Source organism: Malaclemys terrapin, chromosome 10, assembly GCF_027887155.1.
Source record: "Malaclemys terrapin pileata isolate rMalTer1 chromosome 10, rMalTer1.hap1, whole genome shotgun sequence".
Lineage (NCBI taxonomy): Eukaryota > Metazoa > Chordata > Testudines > Emydidae > Malaclemys > Malaclemys terrapin.
This window is the reverse complement of record NC_071514.1, coordinates 79,696,988-79,719,078: the sequence shown is the minus strand read 5'-3', so window position 1 is coordinate 79,719,078 and position 22,091 is coordinate 79,696,988. Positions and strand designations below refer to the sequence as shown.

Here is a 22,091-nt window from a genome sequence, read left to right as displayed (position 1 = left end):
CAAACAGAGCTGATGGATCACAAAATACTATCTCCCTCACCAGCCGGTTGCAGTTGGCTGTTCTATGTGAAGTCACATTTGTGAGTATGTGGTCAGCCACTGGTTATTGGTGAAAGCGTTTACCAAGCTATGCATGTTTTAGTACAAATGAAAATTCATTCACAAAAATCACACCAGAGCGACTGTTGTTTACCCCATGTCATTTGCAAGTTTAGAAAGTTTTAACCATCCAATTAGAGAGTAACAATACCATGTGATCTGAGTGACCAATCACAGGCCATGAATAGCTGGAGCAAAGAGCTTGCAAACAACAGATAGATGGAAAATTCTTGGCTATTTAGGAACACAGGACTGGAGTCACTGAGGTCACTGTGTCTAGTCTCCTGCTATCACAGGCAATCCAGTCTTATCAACCCATTCATAAACGTATCAAGCTTCATCTTAAACTAGTTAGGTTCCTGATCCCCACCACTCCTGCTGCAAGGCTGTTCTAGGACCTCACTCCAATGGTTAGAAAATTTCTTCTGATTTCCAGCCTAAATTTATTCATAGCCAGTTTAACCCCAATTGTTCTTGTGCCAACTTTGTCCTTTAACTCAAATAGCTCTTCTCCCTCCCTGGTGTTTACCCACTGGTGTTTTCACAGAGACCAATCGTATCCCTGCTCAGCCTGCATCTTGCTAGGCTAAATAAGCCAACCGTTTCCAGTTTCTTGCCAAACCTTTACACTGGAGGAAATCAGGCTTGGGAAATGGACTGAAAGGCAACTAAGTTTATAGAGAATCCCGCGCCTGGTCCTCCACTGCCCTGCATCTTCTGAGGTGCAAGTGGGAAATAAGAGCCTACGAGATCAGAGTAGTAACACTGCACACTCGTTCTGCACTGGTGGAATGACCCACATGGAGAATCAGGCCCACTGTTCACAGTAAAGAATTCTACCAGCTCTACCTGCAAAACAGGGATGGGAAATTATACCCAATTCTCCCACATTGGAGGAAACAAACTGTCATGCATTTGGAGCTGCCCTGTGATAATTTATGAACATTGGGATGTTTAAGGTATGATGAGATTGGTTTAGTTTAATACGGGGGCTGTCAGGAAAAACAAACAGGAAAGGAAAGAATGTCTTGAGAAATGCCACTTGTCTGCACTCAGTTGAGTGTTGTTAAGAGACAACGTCAGGACAGAAAAAGGTCCATGAACACAAGCAAGCAAAGGAGCTACAGCAGGGTTTGAAGAGGGACCCTCTCTCAAGAGAAGTCTGTAGTTGTTTTGGGGGAAGCAGCTGGAGACAGAAGGACCCCATGCTGGCAGTGTCTGGAGAAACTGGGCCTGCCTGGGTAAGCCTTTAGGTAAGACAGACATGCATATAGATTGTTCGCAGTTTTAAAATTCTTTTCCTCTAAAATGCTTTGTTTCTACTGTTAAGAGAAACAATACTTCGGTTAAAGGCGGCCATTTGATCACTGTATTCACTGCCGGTCATAGACTCCCGAAGGGAAGAACGGCAAGCGTCCAAACGCAGTCGGATCTACTGGGTAAGAACGGTACTGTAGCCAAGGAGAGCAGTGCTGAGAGGGTGCACTCTGGAAGCCCAGAAAGGGGAGAGAGGTGAGCTAGCCCTGTAACAGTGACACAAACCCATCCTCCGAAGAAGGAACTATTACAACTAAAAGCACCTAGAGAAACCTATCTTCCCCCAGGAGATCGACAGCCTTAATCTCAGGGAATTAGAGCAAGTTCCACCACCTTCATGTGGTTTCCACATCGCACTGAGCACAGGAAGCAAAGCGTTCAGCGGAAGCTGTATTTATTATAGCTAGTGCCCTACCAAATTCATGGTCCATTTGGGTCAATTTCATGGTCCTAGGATTTAAAAATTCATAAATTTCATGATTTCAGCTATTTAAATCTGAAATTTCACGGTGTTGTAATTGTACGGGTCCTGACCCAAAATGGAGTTGTGTGTGTGTGTGTGTGGGGTGTCACAAGGTTATTGTAGGGGGGGTTGTGGTACTGCTGCCCTTACTTCTGTGCTGCTGCCTTCAGAGCTGGGCGCCTGGCCAACAGTCACCGCTCTCCAGCCACGCAGCTCTGAAGACAGCGCAGAAATAAGAGTGGCAATATTATGACCCCCTAAAATAACCTTGTGACCCCCCTTGCAACTCCCTTTTGGGTCAGGACCCCCAATTTGAGAAACGTTGGTTTCCCCTGTGCAATCTGTATAGTATAGGGTTAAAGCACACAAAACACCAGGTTTCACGGGGGGAGACCAGATTTCATGATCCATGATGCGTTTTTCGTGGCCGTGAATTTGGTAGGGCCCTAATTATAGCAGTCACCAGTAGCACCGGCTATAATTAAAGGCTTTAAGCAGTTTGTTATAACAGCTCTTTTCACACGCTCCTAATTTTCCACCACACTCGTCTTCGGGGTTGAAAATTTCCCTGGTCTCTGGCTGATTTTTTGGAAAAAGTTTAAGCAAAATCCTTTCAGATGTTTTTACTGAGCTGTGGCAGAGTGTGGGGGGGGGGAAGTTACTTTTCTCATTCTATAAAAACATATTATGTATATGTGCATGTATGCATGCGTGCACAGAGTACTGCAGCAAAAGATGTCTTAAAATATGAAACCATGCCCTGGACAGCATCTTTATTGAATATTTTTACTTATCACAGTAACAACTAGACACTCCAGCCAAGATTGGTGCCCCATTTTGGGCTGTACACACACCTAACAAGAGACAATCCTACCCTTGAAGGATTTCCAATCTGAATACACAGAGAAAGAACCTATTATCCCCATTTTAGAGATGGGGAACTGAGGCCCGGATTAGCAAACCATCCTTATACAGCCAAGCATGCGAACTCATGTTTAACTTTAAGCACATCAGAGAATCAGATCATAAGGGATTTGCAGAGATAGCAATTGAACCAAGATGCCCAAGTTTCAGTCCAGCTCCTTAATTGCAAGGCCATCTCTCTTCTCAGGAAGTGTTAGGGCTTTTACTCACACTTTTTAAATGAATGTTTCATCAGTTGTCTGACTTGTTGAAAATTATGCCCCAAGTATGTAGTAGAAAATAGAGTTGTTCCCTGGCGCTCAGGTAGACATAGGCGTACTCTGCATGGGTACATGGCTAGTTCAGTGTGCATAGGCACTGGTCCTGCTTGGAAAGTCCACAAAGAGCCCCACTGAAGTGCATAGGGGTGCAGGCGTCCACCTGTGCATGAAGTTGCTTTATTGTTTAAAGCAATTTACAAACTGGGGAAAGGCACGGGAACTTGGTCCCTCCCACAGCAGAACAACTTTGGAGCAAGGGCCTTACAAGCGTCACTGGCAGGATTCGGAAGCTTTGGTACCTGAATAGCTGGATTGTTCTCGTTTTTCCTTTTCTTGCTTTATCATCCTTTTTAGACAGGGAGAAAATTAAATGCAAAGAACTGTGTGAGGGATGCACAGTTAAGTGTTACGTAAAATCAGGAAATTAAGAAATTAAGGTTCCAAGAGCAAGGTCACAAGTGGCCCACAAAGGAAATAGTTGATCTTGTGTTTTGTTTTGTTTTGAATTGGTGGATTAAGGATGCCTGGATGGGGTTTTTTTTGGTCAGAGTAAAAGCGTTTGTCTTGCTTTTTCCTCCCCTTCATGTGATCTATTTAGAATCGTCCAAAGTAGATACAATTTTATGGTGATTGAAGAGCTAACAAAATTACTGTGGGGGAAAAAATAGTATGTGATCATGTCATTAAAGACTGTATCATAATGCACTTGCAGAACAGAAAGGGGGTTGCACAGAATTATTCTGGCTTTGCCCAACTTCTGAGTGCACGACGTTGCAACCTTAACGTTCTTTTACCTGTTTCTCCGTGTGTGTAATTTCCTAGGGGAAAAACGCAAACTGAAAATACACATTGCGTCATGCAGCATCATATTGACAGCCACATGGATCATCAGCAGGTTTGCAAGCTTTAGCTCCACTGCGCAGACCTCTACCACTTGAGCTAATGGAGTCACTGATAGCAGTAGTAGGTTGTCATCCTCGATGTGGACCAGCACGAGAAGGGAATGAGACACACACTTTGCCCCAGTGGGTTTCACCGGTATTTGCTGACAGCAGAGGAAAGGTGAGACTCTGCAATCTTGAGCTCCATTCCAGACTCTGGAAGTGGACACAGACCCTTTTTTCTCCCAAAGCTTCATCCTTTCTACCCACCTCCTCCATCTTGTACCTGGCCCAGTCATGTCTCTTTATCCCACTCCTGGCCTCCTTGCCCAGATATGTTTAGTCTCCCCCTCAAAGTCCCATCTTTCCCCTACTTCCAGTCTTCTTGCCCATCCAGTCCCAACTCCTCCCTCCTGGCTCTCTGTCTGAGCCATCTCTCCCCTTCTAGTCATGGTTATATTCCCCTGCCTTCCCAGTTTCCTCCTCTCCACTTCCAATCTGAGTCTCCTCAAACCCCACCCCAGTCCAGGGCTTTTATCCCTATGAATTTGAATCAGGCAGCTTTGTCCTCCATGCTGGCTGGGTGCCAGCTGCGGGGGATGGTGTGTGTGGGGGGGAAGATGGACTGGAGATGTCATTGAGAACACAGTATGATGTCCTGGGTCTCGAACCCAGGTTTGGGAGTCCCCAGACAGCTGCCACCACCACATACTGGCCTCCACCCAATGTCTACTGAAACCTGGTGGGCCGAGAAGCTACAAGGACTATAGCCCCAGCCAAGGCACCATCCATGGGAGCACTGATTGGAGGACTGCACGGCTCCACCGATTGGTCCAACTACACTATTTAAGCCAGGAGGAAGTTTGTCTGACCAACAAAGTGGTTTCCGGTTGTGGCTGTGTTGGACCCTGCTCGTGCCTGCCTCCTGCACCCAACCCTGTTCCTGATTTGTGCTCTGCTCCTCCTTTACCCCCCTGTTCCCACCATGCTCCTGCTCCATGCTTCATCCTTGCCTCTCCTCCTGCCCTTACACCTTGCCTCCAAGCCTCAGTGACCAGCCCTGGCTCCAACTCTGACTTCTGACCTTGACTTCGGCTTATCCCTTTGCTCTGGCATTTGGCATCTGGCATCTGACCTTGGCTCTGCCCCTCAGCGTCGATTTCTGGTTCCGACTCTGGCTTGACCCCTAGGGGGCTCTGGTGACTGGCAGTTGATTCTGGTGCTGACCCTTGGCTTTGTTCCCCAACCTGGACACCTGCTTTGCCCACTAGGTCCGCGGGACTGGGGACCTCCCGCCAAATGCGCGAGACCGGGGACCTCCCGCAGGCATGCCGCCGAATCTGCGGGACCGGCGGACCTCCCGCAGGCATGCCGCCGAATCCACGGGACCGGGGACCTCCCGCAGGCATGCCGCCAAAGGCTGCCTGCCTGCCGTGCTTGGGGCGGCAAAAAAGCTAGAGCCGCCCCTGGTCAGACGCATGTGGAGAGAGAGACTATCTACTCTTAGTTATGGTTGCCAGCCCCATCCGTGCCCACTGCAGCCCTGCGGAGAAGCGTGCTCAGTCGCTCTGATGGGAGGGCACAGGCACAGTTCGGTCAGCACTAGGGACTACGAGAGGCTCGAGCACGCTCACTGAGGGCGGAATCTTCGTGAACGTAGGCATTAAACTCTAACGAGCCTCTGCTGGGCATGTGTAAATTGAAGTTTTTCAAAGGCTGATAACTTGGCCAGATTTGAGCAGATTTTCCTGGGGATGGCAAAAGGCACATCCCTGACACAAAGACCACCCTGCTACCAAATTTCAAGGCACTTCTCAGTGGCATGGAGGCATTAGAGCTTTTCAAAGCAAAGGTTGCCAGGATTTTTTTTAGATGGCAAAGCAATATATTTTCCCCGAGCCTCGTTCTTGGAAAAGGCAGAGTCGTTTTGGCTGATTGTATTTATTTATTTATTTATTTAAACTCTTCCAGAGGCAGAAAACCAACATGGAAAGTTTCGGTCCAAATGGTTAAAGTTTGGCAAAGTTATAAGCAACTGACAACAGTCTTATAATGGGAAGTGTCAAGCAACCTTAACAATAGGCATTACTACCAGCCCCGCTTGTAATGTCACATTTTCTTGAGTCGGCAGAACATCTCAAGCTCCATTAAAGTCAATGGAATTTAAGCACATGCTTCAGTGCTTTGTTTAATCAAGGCCAAACGCTTATAGTAGATTAATATGGTACTGCATAAGACCCTGAATCCAGCAATGGGTATCCCCAGCAGCTGTACGGTTTGTCCTTCGCAAAGTCCCATTGAAATCAGCGGGACGCGTGCTTATGACCCTTTGCAGCATCACCACCTGTGTCATTAAACACACAGCATAAAGAAACTGAATCGGAATCTGCAATACAATCCTATTCGCGTGGCTGTTGGGTCCTTCTCTTTTATCATTCTTGGCTTTTTGTGCGTGTGCGATTTCCGCTTTGCAACCTTAACATTGCACCAACCCCGCTTCTTGCACGTAGCACAGGGATGTGGGTAGATGCATGAATTGGTTATTATTATTGCCATGTGTTCACTGTGTGTCTGAATCTGACACAGCCACAGGCCAGAACATGAACTGCATTTTTCAGCTGGAAGGAAACATCGAAGAGATGATTTTTCCATATTCATTCCACCCACAGCAATAAGCACTTGCATCTTGCCAGTCTGCCATTACCTATCCCCTCCCCCCCCAGTCTCTTGGGAGAGAGACTTACAGAGAGGTCTTAGTTGTTCAAATGAAAGCTTTACATAGCATGGAAGTGCCACTGATGATGCTGGGAAATGAGACGGGATTTTTCTTCACTTAATCTCCGATGCAGCATCTGGTTTTCAGTGGGGTTCCTGCCTTTTCTTCCCCCTTTTTTCTCCTCTCTCTTTCTCCCCCTGTTTTTTTTTTACCATACATGATTTTTCAGCTCCATGGATGAGGCAGAGGGAGGTCAGGCAACTTTCCTGAGGTCACACAGCGACTCAGGGACTCAGCCAGTATTAGAATCCAGGCGCCTCCTTTGTTCCAGTCATGACACTCCCAGTCCGATGCTACCTGTGCCGGTTGCAGCCCAGTGGCGATAGAGCTCCAGAGGCAGGAGAGGAAGGGACAGTCTCGTTTGTAAGAATTCAGAGGACAGGGTGGTAACAAGACACCCACACCTGATCTTCACAGCGCTCCCACCACTGTCAGAAGTAGCGGCACCGTACCCGTGCCAAGAGCAGTGGGAGGAGAGTTGCTGAAAAAGCCCCCAGCCCGGACACTACAGAATGAAAAATGATTCTGAGAGGTTATGACAGGAGCTCCTTCCCCACTCCACAATGGCAAGAAAGGAGGCATCACCTGAAGCAACTGGACTCCAAGACACCAGGAACTTCAGCCAGCCTGAATAACTGGCCATCTGCAAGGGGGCTCTCTCACCAGCGGTCCCACGTGTTAGCAAGCCCGAGAGTCGGTCTGTCTTGGGGAGGATTTAATGCCGCACTAATGGTGTTTGATCAGAGCACGCCGGGAGGTCTCTTCTCCACAAAGGAGCCTTGGACAGAGGATGGACCATCACATGGGCTGATAGCAACCAGAAGAGCGCATGCAATGCAGATTATATAGCTGACGGAGTAGAGCATAAACCCTTGTACCCCAGTTTAGGGAAGGCACAAAGCGACGTGAACAGCGTATGTCCCTGGTTTCTGCTCTCTTCAGGAAGCGTGGAGATTAACTTGCATAAAACCCACGACTACACAGGTTTCAGAGAACCAATCTCCAGCCCCCTGGACCATGTAGACCTACAGCACAAGCCCCCCACCCCTGTTGCTTGCCACCCACCACACCCAACAGCTTATGATCAGAACAGGCCCTTATGCAGCGGTGGAAGCAAGGTGGCAAATTTAGGCTTTAAACCAGCTCCCACAGACACGCCTAGAAAACTGCCAAGGTCTTTGGGGGCAGCACCTAATGGGGCAGATCCCCAGCAGACCCAGAGGAAAGTAGCTCCAGTTTGCACATGGATTGGGTGATGGCAGGGTACAACTGTAGCTCTTGTTCACTCAGTCTGGTGGGGCTGACAGAGGTATCAGAAGGGGGGGGAAGGTTGGCACCAGCTGCCAAAGGGTGGCAGCAACTTGGCTTCGCTGCTGCTCAAAGTGCCAAGTCCACTGGGCCCAATTCACCCCAGGACCACTGGATGTAGCAGGTTCAGCAGGAGACCGTAGCAGGCTTTCAATGGACGGACTGCAGCAGGCAGCACCAGGAAAGACGTTAACTGCCTTCCCCCCACATCTGGGCATGGGAAAGAGCTCGCCCTATGGAATAATGGGTCAGCTCATCAGAGGGCAGAGAATGCCTCATCAGCAATCAGGAGACATCCTGGGGTGGGTGAGCATAAAGCCATGCGGGGTAGGCGGACGTTAGGTCGGATAAGGTTAGAGTTCCCTAGTGAGAAGCGGGACCCAGACACTAGAAAGCAGTAGACACCCCTTGCCAACCATCCCGAGAGACATGCCCACCAACAGGACGCCATCAGCATGTGACTGGCACGAGTGGGCTAACCTGGACTAAGCTTTGCCAGCCCGCTAGCCGGCAGGGCAATGCCTCCTGCTCTCACCCTCTGAACAATGAGGGCTGTTCTGGGCAGTATCAATACCAGGAAGCCTCCAAGCAGGGAAAACAATAGAGAAGGCAGCGCCAGGGTGGGGGATGGAGCAAAAGGCTGCTGTGTTCCAGGGAACACCAGGGATCGCCAGCCGGGCAGCCCGGGAAGGCCAGTTATTGTCTCACATGGGCTTTCCCTTCGATCCCAGGATTTCGCTTAACACTTTTGTACATTCAGGTGCTAAAACCTGGAAGAGATCAAATCGGGAATGCTGACTGACGAGGCACATGGCGAGGGGGGCGGGAGAAGGAGGGGAAGGGGAGAGAGACACACAGACAGACAGCAGGAGACCAGTAACTCTGCACCTTTGTTACTTTGCATTTATTCAAACACTCTGGATTCTCAGTCCCTTTCTGGGCCAAATTCAGGAGAGAGTTTAAGCTGGTATGAACACCACTTTCCTCCCCTTCAGCTCGCATGTCACACCAGCAGAGATTCCAGGACAGTGTTCCCAACCTCTTCGGTACTGGGACACTCCCCACCTCCTGCCATCCAGGAATATGGGAAGGGCAAAGTGGTCATGAACCCTCCCCGCCCCCACAAGTCACAACTGGCAGGTTGAGAAGCTGTGCCTTAGACAAACACACATCACCTCCGAGTTTGGCCCACGGTGCTTGACAGGCTGAGCTGGTGTAACTCACACGGTGCGCAGCCGCAAGGAAGGTGTGTAACAAGATCAGCAGCTACGGGCAGGTGTGAGAAGGTGCAGGTCATGTTATCCACACCCTGAGAGGATCAGCCTGTCAGGGACAGCATGAAGGTCTTTGTAACCCACCTCTTGGAATCTATCTGCCCACCCCCAGTCACTACAGTACCAGAGCACCTCACAGTCTTCAGTGTATTTAACCTCACAACACCCTTGTGAGGCAGAGCAGAGCCATTATCCCCGTTGTACTGATAGGGAAACTGAGGCACCGGGAGATGACGTGACTGTCCCAAGATTCACACAGGAAGCCTTTGGTGGAGCAGGGAATTCCGAGTCCCAGGTTAGTGCCCTACTAGCAGGCCTCCCTACTCCCAGTGGCGTTTCTGCCAGCTCCTCCATATTCTGCACAGAAACGTCACTCTAATAATGATTTATCACCGTGGGAATCTATTCTTCATCCAGCCCCAGGGACTCTACTTAAGGGCTTCTGTCCCCCTGCACAGGACTAGTCAGAAAGTTGTCCAGCCGAGGTGTGTTTTATAAGCTGCCTGACTGAAAAAAATAAATAGGAACTTCACTAAGGCCACAACACCCCGACGCAGAGCCTCCTGGTGTCAAGGTGGGCAGGTGGGGGAGAGACATCAGAAAAAGGCCAAGATCCCCCGAGACTGCAAAGAACATGGAACGGCAGCCAGGGAAGTTACAATTCCGCTGTAACAGGGAATTCACAAACCAATCAGGGAGACAGAGCCATTGCCGGGTTCCAGGATCCATCCCCTCCTCTAGCCCAGGAAGGCAGCTCCGGCTGTTACAGCTTTACTGCAGGGGAACTTGGCTGTCTGCAAACCAAGGAGGGGAGTCCAGCTGGAATGCACAGGACGCCTCGGAGCCAAGCCCAGGGTCTTGAGATACTTTGGCACAACAGGCCTGTTGAACTCAGTCAGGAATGGAAGGCTGCCCCCGTACACGCACTATCAAGAAGCCACCACAGTGCTATATATCCTACAATGTATATAATATCCTACAGCATGCATTCCTGCAGAGAACTGGACCTGGGAGAGGAGCTAATTTAGGAGGACGACCAGAGATGGAATGTTAGATTTAAAGGGAGCATCCCCTCAACCCCATAGGTAGGTTTGGGAGGCTTAGATTTTTCATCGGTAAAGGTCAATTTCACACACACACAAAACCGACCATCAAATATTTCCACCGATAATAACTGAAATCTACAGCTTGGCAAAGGAAGAAAAATGGTGCTTGAGAACTTAGAGTCAAAATCCAGCGTGAGACTTTTGAATTAGGCTTCTTACAATAAGGACTAGCAAACGAATGGCAGAAACAGGTCTGATCCATGCCACCCCCACCAAACGTGTGCTCGCCTCTTCTCTCCCTCACCCAGTGGTGGCTCCTAACCCAGCAAGCCTTGGGAGCGGCTCATATATACAGGTCTGCAACCTCCTGCTGCCCCAGGCTTTTCCTCTGTTCCATATGCAGCCCAGCCTGATGGGGCCCAAAATGGGCATCTCCAGCCTCCGTCCTGAGCAGACGAGGAGCAAAAGGAGGAAGAGATCTAAACCAGGGGTCGGCAACCTTTCAGAAGTGGTGTGCCACTGAAAATCAGCTCATGTGCCACCTTCGGCACGCGGGCCATAGGTTGCCTACCCCTGATCTAAACACTACAGAACAAAAGAGAGAAACAGTCCTCCTCCCTCACTCTGTTGTGTGTGCAATGAGGAGAGGGAAGGGTGAATGTACAGGGCAGGGCGGTTGAAGGGCACAGGAAAGATGCATCAATTCATAGCAAGATGGGCTGCAAGAACAACTTGAGAACAACCGCCTTAATAGCTTTTGCATTAGCTTACAGGGTCACTGGGCGCCCACTACCTAACTCACCCCCTTTGGGACACACCAGGAGTATGGAAAATACAAACAGTCTATAAAGACCACCACCAGCACATGCTACTTTCGTCCAGGGCCCTTTCTGAGCGAATGGGGCAAAGCACAGACATTTCGAGCCAGGGTCTGGATTCTCTTCCTTGATTCTTTCTTGTTTTCCCATCTCCCAGGGCTCCAATTTTCCCTCCCCATCCAGCCCAAACCCGGAGAGATGGAGTTATATGGACAAAAGCTTCCTGGAGCCCTCTCACCTCCAGTCAGATGCCTGCGATTCACAGTCCAGGATTCCCCTGCAGCAGTGACCGTGGCTGAGTAAGAGACTGAGTGACATCAGATGACTTTTCATGCCATGTTGTAAAGCTTTGCCTATGAGAAACAGAATGGATTGAAACCCGTTGACTTTGGGACTGAGGGGGGGAGCCATTCAATTAACTGACCCGAGATCAGCTTTGGAAGGCGTGGCAGAAAAGTGAATAGCCGTAGTGGGCTTTTTAGGACGCAGACGTGGCGGTTGACTGAGTTTGCCATGTGTAATGAAGTATCTCTACGTTTTACATGTAAGACCTGGCCTCAGCGTCTGGGTCCCTCCCGGTTGCTATGGCTTGACAGAGGCGCAGTCTATCGGGGGAATTTACAAAGGATTTCCACCGCTGCTAATGCTGTGTTAACGTTAATGTTGAATCAGTGCATTCCTGGCACCAGCAGGAATTTTTAAGACCAAGACCTTAGACTCCCCAGTGAAACTTATCAGGCAAGTTTCCCGAGCACACATTCCAGCCAGTTCCGGATGGTTCCAGAAACTTGCCTATGGCAAAGAGATGATAAATTTGAAATGAACCAAGCAGGGTGGGCAGGGAGAGGTGCAACATCGGCAGGTACGTTAGGCGCAGGATGACCATGTCAGGGATATAAACCCTCTTGCATCTGGGCACAAACAAACCGCTAGCTGATAGGGTGAGGAGTCAGTTCCCCCACTCTGGGGATCCTGGCTCCTTCATCTGACGCATGTCTCATTTCAAGACAAACTAGGAGCACAGGGGCACAATCTCAGGCCTCGGGATCACTAGGAAAAGAGGTGTGTTCTCACCATGTTAGTGAACACCTGGTAACTAATGAGGGAAACACCTAGTGCAGGCAAAGTCAAAATGCGCTACTGAGATTCAGGCTGCATCACATAAGTGAGCTCTGAATAACTTCATAGCTCCTAGGAGAGGAGTTGGTGACATCCTGGAGCAGGGATCATGCTTAGGAGCTGATCTAAGGGCTACAATTGAGCCTTGCAGAACAGATGCAGGAGTAGCATCTCCTTGTCCCGAAAGAAGTCGCCCTGTCAAAGTAGTCCCTGCAGGACAGAAGAAAGCTAAGAGACTGGACCACCTTCTCCTCTCCGTCAGGCTCCTGGCCTTGCTGCAGTGCCGAGGGAGGGTGGAGTCAAAGGGGGAGAAGCAATCTCCATAGCTAATGAATCCTGAACTTGAGTCAGGCAAGCTGAGCAGCGCCTCACCTTTGCAATCAGTCATCAGCAAAAGTCAGTTACAGCCAGGTAAACCAAGACTTTCCACACAAGACAGTCAAGGGCTTTGGCCTCCCACCACAAAACCTAGATTCTAGCAACATATCTGCTCAGCCATCCCCACAAGCTGTGGTCAGACACTTCGTGAGTTGAGAAATCAGCTTCTTCCATGAGCTAAACCGTTTCAGAAGGGACGCGAGGCGGGGCAGAGGAGCGGGAGAACGTGCATCTCAGAAATCTGATGAGCAGATACGTGACAAACTGCCGTTCACGGACTAGCTATCAGATCAAAGGGCTCTGCTCCTTTATGAACTCTGTTGGTTCGGTATGAAGAAAGCGTATTTAGCACATCTAGTCTTTGCATCAGGACAGTTTCCTCTTGCATTGCTGTCTCGTGCTAGTACCTTGAGAGTTTACTGCTTTGTCAGGTACCCCCCAAAAAGAATGTCACCGCATGAGAAGAAATACATGCATCTATTATCGGTTTTCCCCTCCAGACACACACAGCAAAAGCTCCATTCCTTTCAGAGTACTGGTTTAAATGACTCACACTGTGCAGTGGGGTGAATGATTCAGATAAGACAGAATAAGAACTTAGAATCAGAACTCTTGAACTTTCACCTAGAAATGAAATGGAATCTGAATCTTTGATTAAATGAACTAACTCTGCCGAATCACCACCACGTCATTTTCACATACCTCTCCTACCCCTAACGGGGCTCTGCTAGCGCTGTAGGAGACTGGGGATCAGTTACAACTCTTGGGTTGTGAGTGCTGCAAACCAATGTGACTGAAAAATGAAGCGGGATTCTCTTTGGTGCCATCCCAGCTCACAGTTAAGTTTCCCCCTTGGCCAGCTGAGAGGTTGAATCCCTGACTTCCCTACCTGTGCAAGGTCCACTTTGGTCCTCTCTTACACAGATATGCCACAGCAGGAATCACTCCCTCTCCACAGGACAGAAAAGTAATGGTCACCCGGGATGGGGGAGATCAGGACAAGGTGCCTAAGCTTGCTACCAACTCAATTCAGGCGTTTATTTTCATCGCCTGATGCACGGGGGGGAGTTCAGAGGGGACTCGAAGGCCATGCTTACGCTATGGGTTCTTTGCCAGGACAGCTCTATGGGATGGGGTGTATGCCCCACATCGGCCCTGAGAGAGTGGAATTAGGCCAGGCAGGTCCAATCACTCAAGTATGTGGAAAACGAGGAAGATTTAGGCTGTTTGGAGAGCTTTGATCAGAAAGAAGCTCACCTGTGAGGGAACAGGCAGGGGATTCTATATAGCCAGGAGGCCAGCAAGAGTGGGGGCAGCAAGGAGGAAGCCTGTTGTCTCTCTCCCTGGAGTAAGGGAGAGTATACTAAGTATACTAGATGTGATAAATCGACCCCCGCTGGATCGATCGCTGCCCGCCGATCCGGTGGGTAGTGTAGACAAGCCCTAAGCCAGTGGCTCTCAAACTTTTTTACTGGTGAACCTTTTCACACAGCAAGCCTCTGAGTATGACCCCCCTCCCATCAATGAAAATCACTGTTTTATATATTTAACACCATTATAAATGCTGGAGGCAAAGCGGGGTTTGGGTTGGAGGCTGACAGCTCACAACCCCCATGTAATAACCTCCCGACCCTCTGAGGGGTCCCGACCCCCACTTTGAGAACCCTGGCCCTAAGCTCTCCGGGGGCAGGCGTGGTATAACTGTACTCTGCTTGGGTGCCCCCACCCTGGCTGGTCCCGAGGCAGTACTGCAATAAACGTACTCATGTGCAACTTGCCGACACGCCTTTCCTTCGCACGTTACCTCCTGTATTTGGCCCTCTGAACTAAGGGCGTCTGAGTCAGTGCAACTAAGCAGCTGAGGGGTCAGAAGAGAGGAGTGAAGCAAGAAACACAACTAAGAGGATGATGTAACGAGGTGTAAAGCAGCCCTCCCACCCCCGGCTTTTTCTGGCTCCTTGGCATGCGAATCGCGGATGTATCAGTAGGTCTAAGGGAGTCTGACCAAATAAAATGGAATCTAAGGCTTTGTCGGCACTGCGGGGGTTGCACCATTACACTCCTTTGCACACCTCCTCTGAATTTAGTTCCTAGTCTTACAAAACGAAACAAATCGAGCCCAGCCCTTCAGGAAACGCTCTGTAGAGCTAATACATGCTAAGCACATTAGCGAGCTGCTTGCAGAGGTGCTCAACGGCTGCAGCCCTCATTGAGTCATGGGGCTCGGCCCCTCTTAAAATCAGGCTGGAAGTGCATTCAGCGCATGTGACTAGGTTGGTTTTTTTTTAATATACAAGAGTTTCATTGAGTCAAACCTGACGTGGTCACTTAGCAGCTAACCCTTCCCCACCAAGAGGAGAACACATGGCATCTGTTCTGGGTCTTAAGATCACAAGCCCATCCAGCTCCACCTTCCCTGAGAGATAAGACCTTGGGTAAATCGCGGGTTATTAAAATAAAGTCATCAGGGCAGCACCAGGGTAAGTGCTGGCATTTCACAGGAGAGGGACAGCCGCCGAGTCCCCCCTCCCCCCAAACTGCTGTGACTTTTCCAACAGTGGATAGATGGAAGCAGATGTCCCCACTTCCTCCTCCTGGCTGAGGCCCCGGCTGCTCCGGGGGGGTAGTGGGCTGGTCCTGTCCCAGAGAGGGGTGGATAGGTGGCAGCCCGGTCCCCTCCCAGGGGGTAGAGCGTACGTGGTATAATGGGTAGAGGGTGTCTTACCACACGGCACTGTCCGTCTGGCCCAGCTCCAGCCCAGGCTGCTGGTGCTGCTTCCTGTCTGGCCAGCATGGGATGGGGTGGGGGCAGCACCGACAACACACAGGATTTAGGAGCCACAGACCACCCTGCAGCAGCCTCCAGCAGGCCTAGGGGAGACATCGCAGGAGCTGAGACTGGCATCTGCCACTTGGAGCACGAGCAAGTGTGTGAGGAGGCCCTGCCCTGGCAGGAGGAATCTGGGCAAGAACAGGATCCACCCCCTCCCCCACCCTGCTGGGGAGGGTCCCTTTCACATACACACCCTGATCCACCCACCCGGGAAGGGCCCCCTTCACACACCTGCTTGTGCTCCAAGCGGCTGCTGTGGGGTGGGCCGGGCTGGGGATCCGAATTGCCTCACCTTGTCAGTACCGGCCCCGTCTCCCCGCTGGCTAGCCAGACAGGAAGCAGCTGGTGCCAGGGGGTTAGAGTCCCCTTCCCCTCCACCCCGGCCTGCCACGAGCAGCCATATTAGCCCAGGGCTGTGATTTTCCCAACAGCAGGGAGGGGGAAGTGGACATTCCCACTTCTGCCTTCACGCTGTAGGAAAAATAAATCACGATACTGGGCTAACTTCACTGTTTCCGGGCAGTCCGTGAAATTGGAATTTACTCAGCGCTGCCAGACGGACGGCCAAAACGGAGTTTGTGTGTAACAAAAGAGTGCTGTCTCGCCAGCTTCTCACCCTCTCCACTTTCAAACGGCTCTCTGGCTTTAGGATGTTAGTCACTACTACTGCTTGAGACTTTCGTGAGGAGCATGAGGCCACGAAGGAAGGAAGGTCCAATGGGTAGGGCGCTAGCCTGGGACTCAGAAGACCTGGGGTCATTTCCCTGTTCTGCTACAGGCTTCCTGCGTGACCTCAGGCAAGTCATTTAGCCTTACTGTGTCAGTTCCCTGTCTGTGCAATGAGAACACTAGTACTTCCTTCCCTCACAGGGGTGCTACGTTAAAGAGGTGGGAGATGTTCAGATACTAGATAGATGAGACTGAAAGCAGGTGGTCTCTGATGTTTCCCAGCCATTTGCTTCTGCATGTTCCAGTCCACAACAGAGCATTGTGTGCACCCAATGCATTGAAGGGTAGGGCTGGCACGAGCTGCTGCCTTTGGGCCAAATTCTGATCCCAGTTACACTGGCGTAAATCAAGAGTAACACCTCCAGACTTTGTCAGTGAATCTGACTCCAACTTTGGTAAACTGGCACAGTTCCTTAAAAATAGGTAGAAGCCACTCCCAGGGAATGGTTTTATTTTCTCCTCACTAGATCATTCCCCAGCTCTCAGCCCAGAGAGGAAATGCAGATCGGACAGTATTCCTAAACTTTGATGGCTGGGGAGTTCAAAGAGGATCATTAAAGCTGTTAGAGGAAGTGACTGCAGAAGAGAAAGGCAGAATTAAGAGGAACAAATTGTTCTAAGAAGCTACTGCATCCGTCTGATCCAGGGAGCACTCTACCAAGAGCAAGACCAGATTTCTTAGCAATGACACCAAGCAACTGGCATGTTACTACGGAGAAAACAAACAGACCACAGCATACAGTATTAAGCAGAGACAATGCAACTGCCACTGAAAGAAACTTACTTAGAAAACAGAGGGACTCACTTTTTTTTTTTTAAACAGTTTCCTGTTGAGAATTTACCTCAAGATTAAGTAGTTGGAGAGGACAGCTGTGGTATGTTAAAGGAGCTCTGTCAGCTTAAAAAGAAAATCATATTGTGAACCGTTTTCTTCGCCCATGTTACTAACAACACCTTAGCTGATTAAAAACCCAGTTGGCTTCTTACTTTCTGCATTTCCTTCAGGTGGGACAATGAAACTCAGCAAAGTCTGTTTATAGCCAGTTTCACTTTCAGGTCCTGATGCTTCAGCCTTTGGGAGGCAAAGAAGGAATGGGAATGCGTTAAATGAAACAGCTGTTTTTATTCAGGATTTTAGAAGCCATATATGACAAAGATTTTTTTGGGGAGAAATGGGGGGAAGCTAAGAGTTCCCCCTAAGATGATTAATATGCCTCACGTGAGAGACGAGAATTTCATCATCAGGTTACGCACAGTGAGCAAATGGAAACAATGATGAACCATGAACAGCTATAGATACTGACACGTTCTTAACCTGTATACAATTACTTCTGTGTTTCAGGCACACTCAGGGCTGCCGAGAACGAGTTAGGGCCCCAGTTAAAAAAATTATTTCGGGCCCCCCTGCAAGGGCAGACCGGCTAAACAGGGACGACGAGAGGGGGAGGAAGCCGGGCCCCCTTCCGGACCGCCGGGCCCCGGTAATTTGTACCGGCTTCCCCCTCCACTCGTCGTCCCTGGGCACACCAGTACCATTAGATGCTTTTGAACTAGCAATGACTCCTGAAGCCCATAGATGGTATGTGAGGGGATCAGAGAATGTTGGTACGCCTGCATCATGTTGCATATGACAAGAGCATTGTGATCTGGGTACCCGTTCGAACTCACAGGAGATCCACCTATGTTTGCAGGTTTGCTGTATTAGGGAGAATTCAAACAAGGGCATTAAAGTGCCACTGAGTTACTCACAGCAGAAATGGGACAGATGGAAGGTCTCTCACTGCTAGAGATTTATTATGGCTTGATGCTTGTTTCCATTCTCCTCATGAGAGATGTTTATCTTGTGACTGCGTTCTAGGTTTTGATTTTATAAACTAATGGCTAATAATAATATGAAAATAAAAATAGATTCATTGACATTGGAGCCATAAACATGGAGCACATGCGAACGGTTAGGACAAGTTTGTGGTTTTATTCCCAGCTCAGCCACTAATTCATTATGTGACCTTGAGTTGAGTCACTTAATTTTTCTGCACCTCCATTTCCCCATCTGTAGAATGGATACAATACTACTAAATTTCTATACAGTGTTTTGAGCTGTGCGGATGAACAGTGGCATAGAAGTACTTAACAGTAATATGAGTAGCTCATCATACCATTGCTGAGATGTTGCATTTGGAATCATGGAGGACCAAGTTTTCAAGAGAACGCCGAGCCAGATTCTCACATGCCCCATAGCCAGCAGCAACCACTGAGGCACTGACAGCCAACGCACCCAGCTCTTGAAAATCTGACCACTGGGACCCAATCCAGCTACCACTGAAGTGATTCTCATTGACCTCACAGGAGTTAAATCAGTCCGATACTGAAGTGACTCATTTTGTGCCAGGCTGAAATTAACTTATCCACATTACATTTTTGAATCGGTGGTTTTCTATTTGTTTGAAGTGTATTTTCCACCAGCCCCTTTTCCAGCTGCTGAGGATCACTTGCCAACAATCTGACTGCCAGAGATTTTAATCTGGAGTGCTCTGATGAGAAATTAAATCCCTAATAATCTTCTGCCCATAATCTTCCCCTCACTTTTTGCACGTGCAAACGTTTTAAACAATGGCACCAATTTATGACTCTACACCATAGAGGTTTCAAGTGGGAACCCATCACAATGGATTTATTTTGATCTCTTGCCATTCAAAGAGACTGCTTGGCTTGATCAGTTTCTCTGTCTCCCCATACTCAGCTTGCAATGGTTAGTGTCCTGTCCCTCTCACCCATTGCTGAGCCTGAAGATTGCACTTGTAATTAGTGGTTTAAAAAACAAACAAACAGACAAACTAGAATAAAATGTAGGACTATTCTTGTTGTTTTATTGAGAATGCGTCCTACTGCACATATAATTTCTGAACTATCCATTGACGTTTTTAAGCAATCTACCCTGCAATTTCTGTAGAGCTGGAAGACAGGCTATTTTGCTCAACTAAACAAAAAACAAAACAGAACCAAAACAGCCTTTGGGATCTTTGTATGTTTGGAACTAACCATTAAAACTGGCTGAGAAATGTTTCGCCTGCCAACAGGAGATATTGTTGGGTGCCCATTTCTCATTCTTACAGCTAATCAAATGCAGCAAAAGGGATAGCTACTAGGGTCCACATTAGAACCAGATTGTTATGGTATTACTAACGATAATAGGCCCTGATCCTGCAAACACGCCCATAAGTTGTTCTACTGATTTCAGTAGGATTTTTCCTGTGCTAAGTGGTCACAGGGTTGGGCCTATAACAGATCAGATCCAGGACCTCCCCAGCCTTGTGCAAAGAGCTCTCTGCACATGGGTCATGCACTTTTAGGATTGGGGTCTTGGAGAGGACTTCAAATTTTATTTAGCTACATCAAGCTTTAATTTCTATTTTCTAAATGTTATAGACCAGTTTGTCGCCTGAGGTCCTAATCCTGCAAATACTTACACATGTGCTTAACTTGACTACTGCAAGTAGTCCCACTCAATCAATGAGACTGCTCATAGTAGTCAAGTTAAGTACACCTCTACCCCGATATAACGTGACCCGATATAACACGAATTCGGATATAACGCGGTAAAGCAGGGCTCCGGGGGGACAGGGCTGCGCACTCCGGCGGATCAAAGCAAGTTCGATATAACGCGGTTTCACCTATAACACGGTAAGATTTTTTGGCTCCTGAGGACAGCGTTATATCGGGGTAGAGGTGTATATGCATAAGTGTTTACAGAATTAAGGCCTAACAGTTTTCTTCCTCCCCCTACAACTCTACACTCCAAGGTAAAAATTACTTCTTTTTTTAAATCTGCAACCTGGCTTCTTAACACATCCATTATGTGCAATTTACTGAGAGCACCAAAGCCAGAGAAGTCACACTCCAAGAAGTTCCCATCTGCATTTAAAATGTTATTTTGTAAGCACCTATCAAAATTATCTCCCCGTCCTGAAAACTGCATGCTGTGGATAATCTTTCACATCCCAGGGTAATTTATAGAAAGTCTGCTATTTCCACTCTGTGCCTTTCCACCGCAGTCTACAAAACAAAAGGTATTTAACCAACAACCTGCTATCTGCTCCTGTTAGTTTTGAGCAGGGCTAGTTAGTTGGGTCAGTGAGGGGAGTTTAAATTAAAAAAAAAAAAGGGAGTAGTCAGTATATATGGAGGGCTTGGCGATCAAGGCAGTTAACAGAAAAGGGAAGAAGTGGCTAGTATCAACCTTAGTGACCTGTTTATAAATAGAGACAAAGTGGTGAGATAATATCTTTTATTGGACCAACTTCTGTCGGTGGAAGAGACAAGCTTTGGAGATTCACAGACCTCCTGTTCAGGTCAGAAAAGGTAACCAGCTGTGCACAGCTAAAAATGTTTATAAATAGATCTTACAGAGACAGGTGTTCCTCTACCAACCTGAGCAGAACAGAGACAGCAGCAGTTTACCAGAAAGTAACAAAGACAGGAGAGAGGAATGGGGAAGGTTACCGAGAGAAGAAGAACTTGCATGGGGAATAGATTGAGGCACGTTCCTTGGACCTTTACCTCCTCTATAGCTCTTTGATATTCAGTGCCTCTTTGTTGACACCAAAACTAATCTGTTGCATAACCACCCTCGATGTTGCTGTAAAATAATTTAGGAAAAGGAAGAGAGAGAATTCCCTAGCTGTGAGAGGAAAGCCAGTCCCTGGTTTAGCTAGAGGGCACTCTTCTCGTTACCAGCCTCTTTGCTTTACTTGCAAACAAAAGATAGAAAACCGGTGGGGGGGGCGGTGAGGGTGGAGGACAGCGAGAGAAAGGGAAGAAAGAAAAGTGAGATCCCAGGTTCAGCCGGGACCTTACCATTCAGCCGCACTGTGAATTGTCTCCTCCTGCGATCGTGCTCCACCTGGATGGGGCAGTTCTGCTCCAGGATATTGAGTTGAGCTGCATGTGCCATGTTGCTGGGTGGGCTGTTTCTTGGAATTTTGGTTGTTGTTTTTTTTCCCTAACGTCTGTGTGGGGACAGAGAGATGTAGTTATTTCTAGGGCTGGACCAGCTCCTTCTCTCCCTGGTCAGCAGGGGGAAGGTACAGAACGATGACCGGCGGGGAGAGACATGATGAGCTCCTGCTGAAACTGACACACACACACAGAGACACACAAAAAAGCCAGGAAATCAGCTGTGAACTCACGTGCTGACCTCACAGCCAATGCCCGAGCAGCCTTTTTGTTTTGATACATTCCATTCGACTCTTAAAGGAACACTGCACCTTGAAACCCACCCCCATTCCCGCACCTTCTCCTCCTCTCCCCCTCCTCAGATATATAGAAGTGAACTTCTCTGCTGAAGGAAAAAGAATCATGCTGTCTTAAGAAAGGGGGTAGTTTTATGATTCATTTTCTCCCTACCCCCAAGTGATTCATTCCTTCCTTAGAAATGACAGAGCCTGCTGACTGTCCTCAAGAGGCATCTGAACTCACCTGACATCACAGGCTTCCCTGCTCTGTGACACAATGGAAATCCGAAATCATTTCCTTTCTTTCTGTGGGCTTACCTACACGGGGAAATGTCCCGGCACAGCTATGCCAGTCAATTACACTACTCTAGTTAGAGCAGTGTAAAGCCCCGTGTGGACAATCTTATTACAGAATGAAAGTGCCCTTTTCTGGTTTAACACACGTTTGAAAGCAGTTGAGGGAATACACCTGTTTCCAAGGAACATATTTTTCCTCTGTGGGTCGCGAAATCATGATGAGTGATGCCACAGAGCTCACTTTAATTAATCAGTTCAGTTACACTATTTTGCAAAAACAGAGCTAGGAACAAAGTTATACATTGCAAAATCAAAGCCACTGCAGAGGACAAAGTCCC

General features: G+C 48.6%; 1 protein-coding gene across 2 annotated transcripts in view; it reads right to left on the bottom strand.

Annotated features, from left to right (window-relative positions):
• NATD1 (N-acetyltransferase domain containing 1) overlaps nucleotides 1-21,722 on the bottom strand; it is a 33,085-nt gene extending 11,363 nt beyond the window's left edge. Inside the window, exons 1-2 of one of the 2 annotated variants that reach the window (XM_054042686.1) lie at nucleotides 21,701-21,722; nucleotides 21,080-21,231 (exon numbers count right to left, since the gene is read on the bottom strand). In XM_054042686.1, the coding sequence (XP_053898661.1) occupies nucleotides 21,080-21,176 (97 nt within the window). In that variant the 5' untranslated portion in view covers nucleotides 21,177-21,231; nucleotides 21,701-21,722. Of the gene's footprint in view, nucleotides 1-21,079; nucleotides 21,232-21,419; nucleotides 21,442-21,700 lie in introns of those variants that run through there. The other variant, XM_054042687.1, reaches the window with a different exon arrangement.
• Between the last annotated feature and the right edge of the window lie 369 nt (nucleotides 21,723-22,091).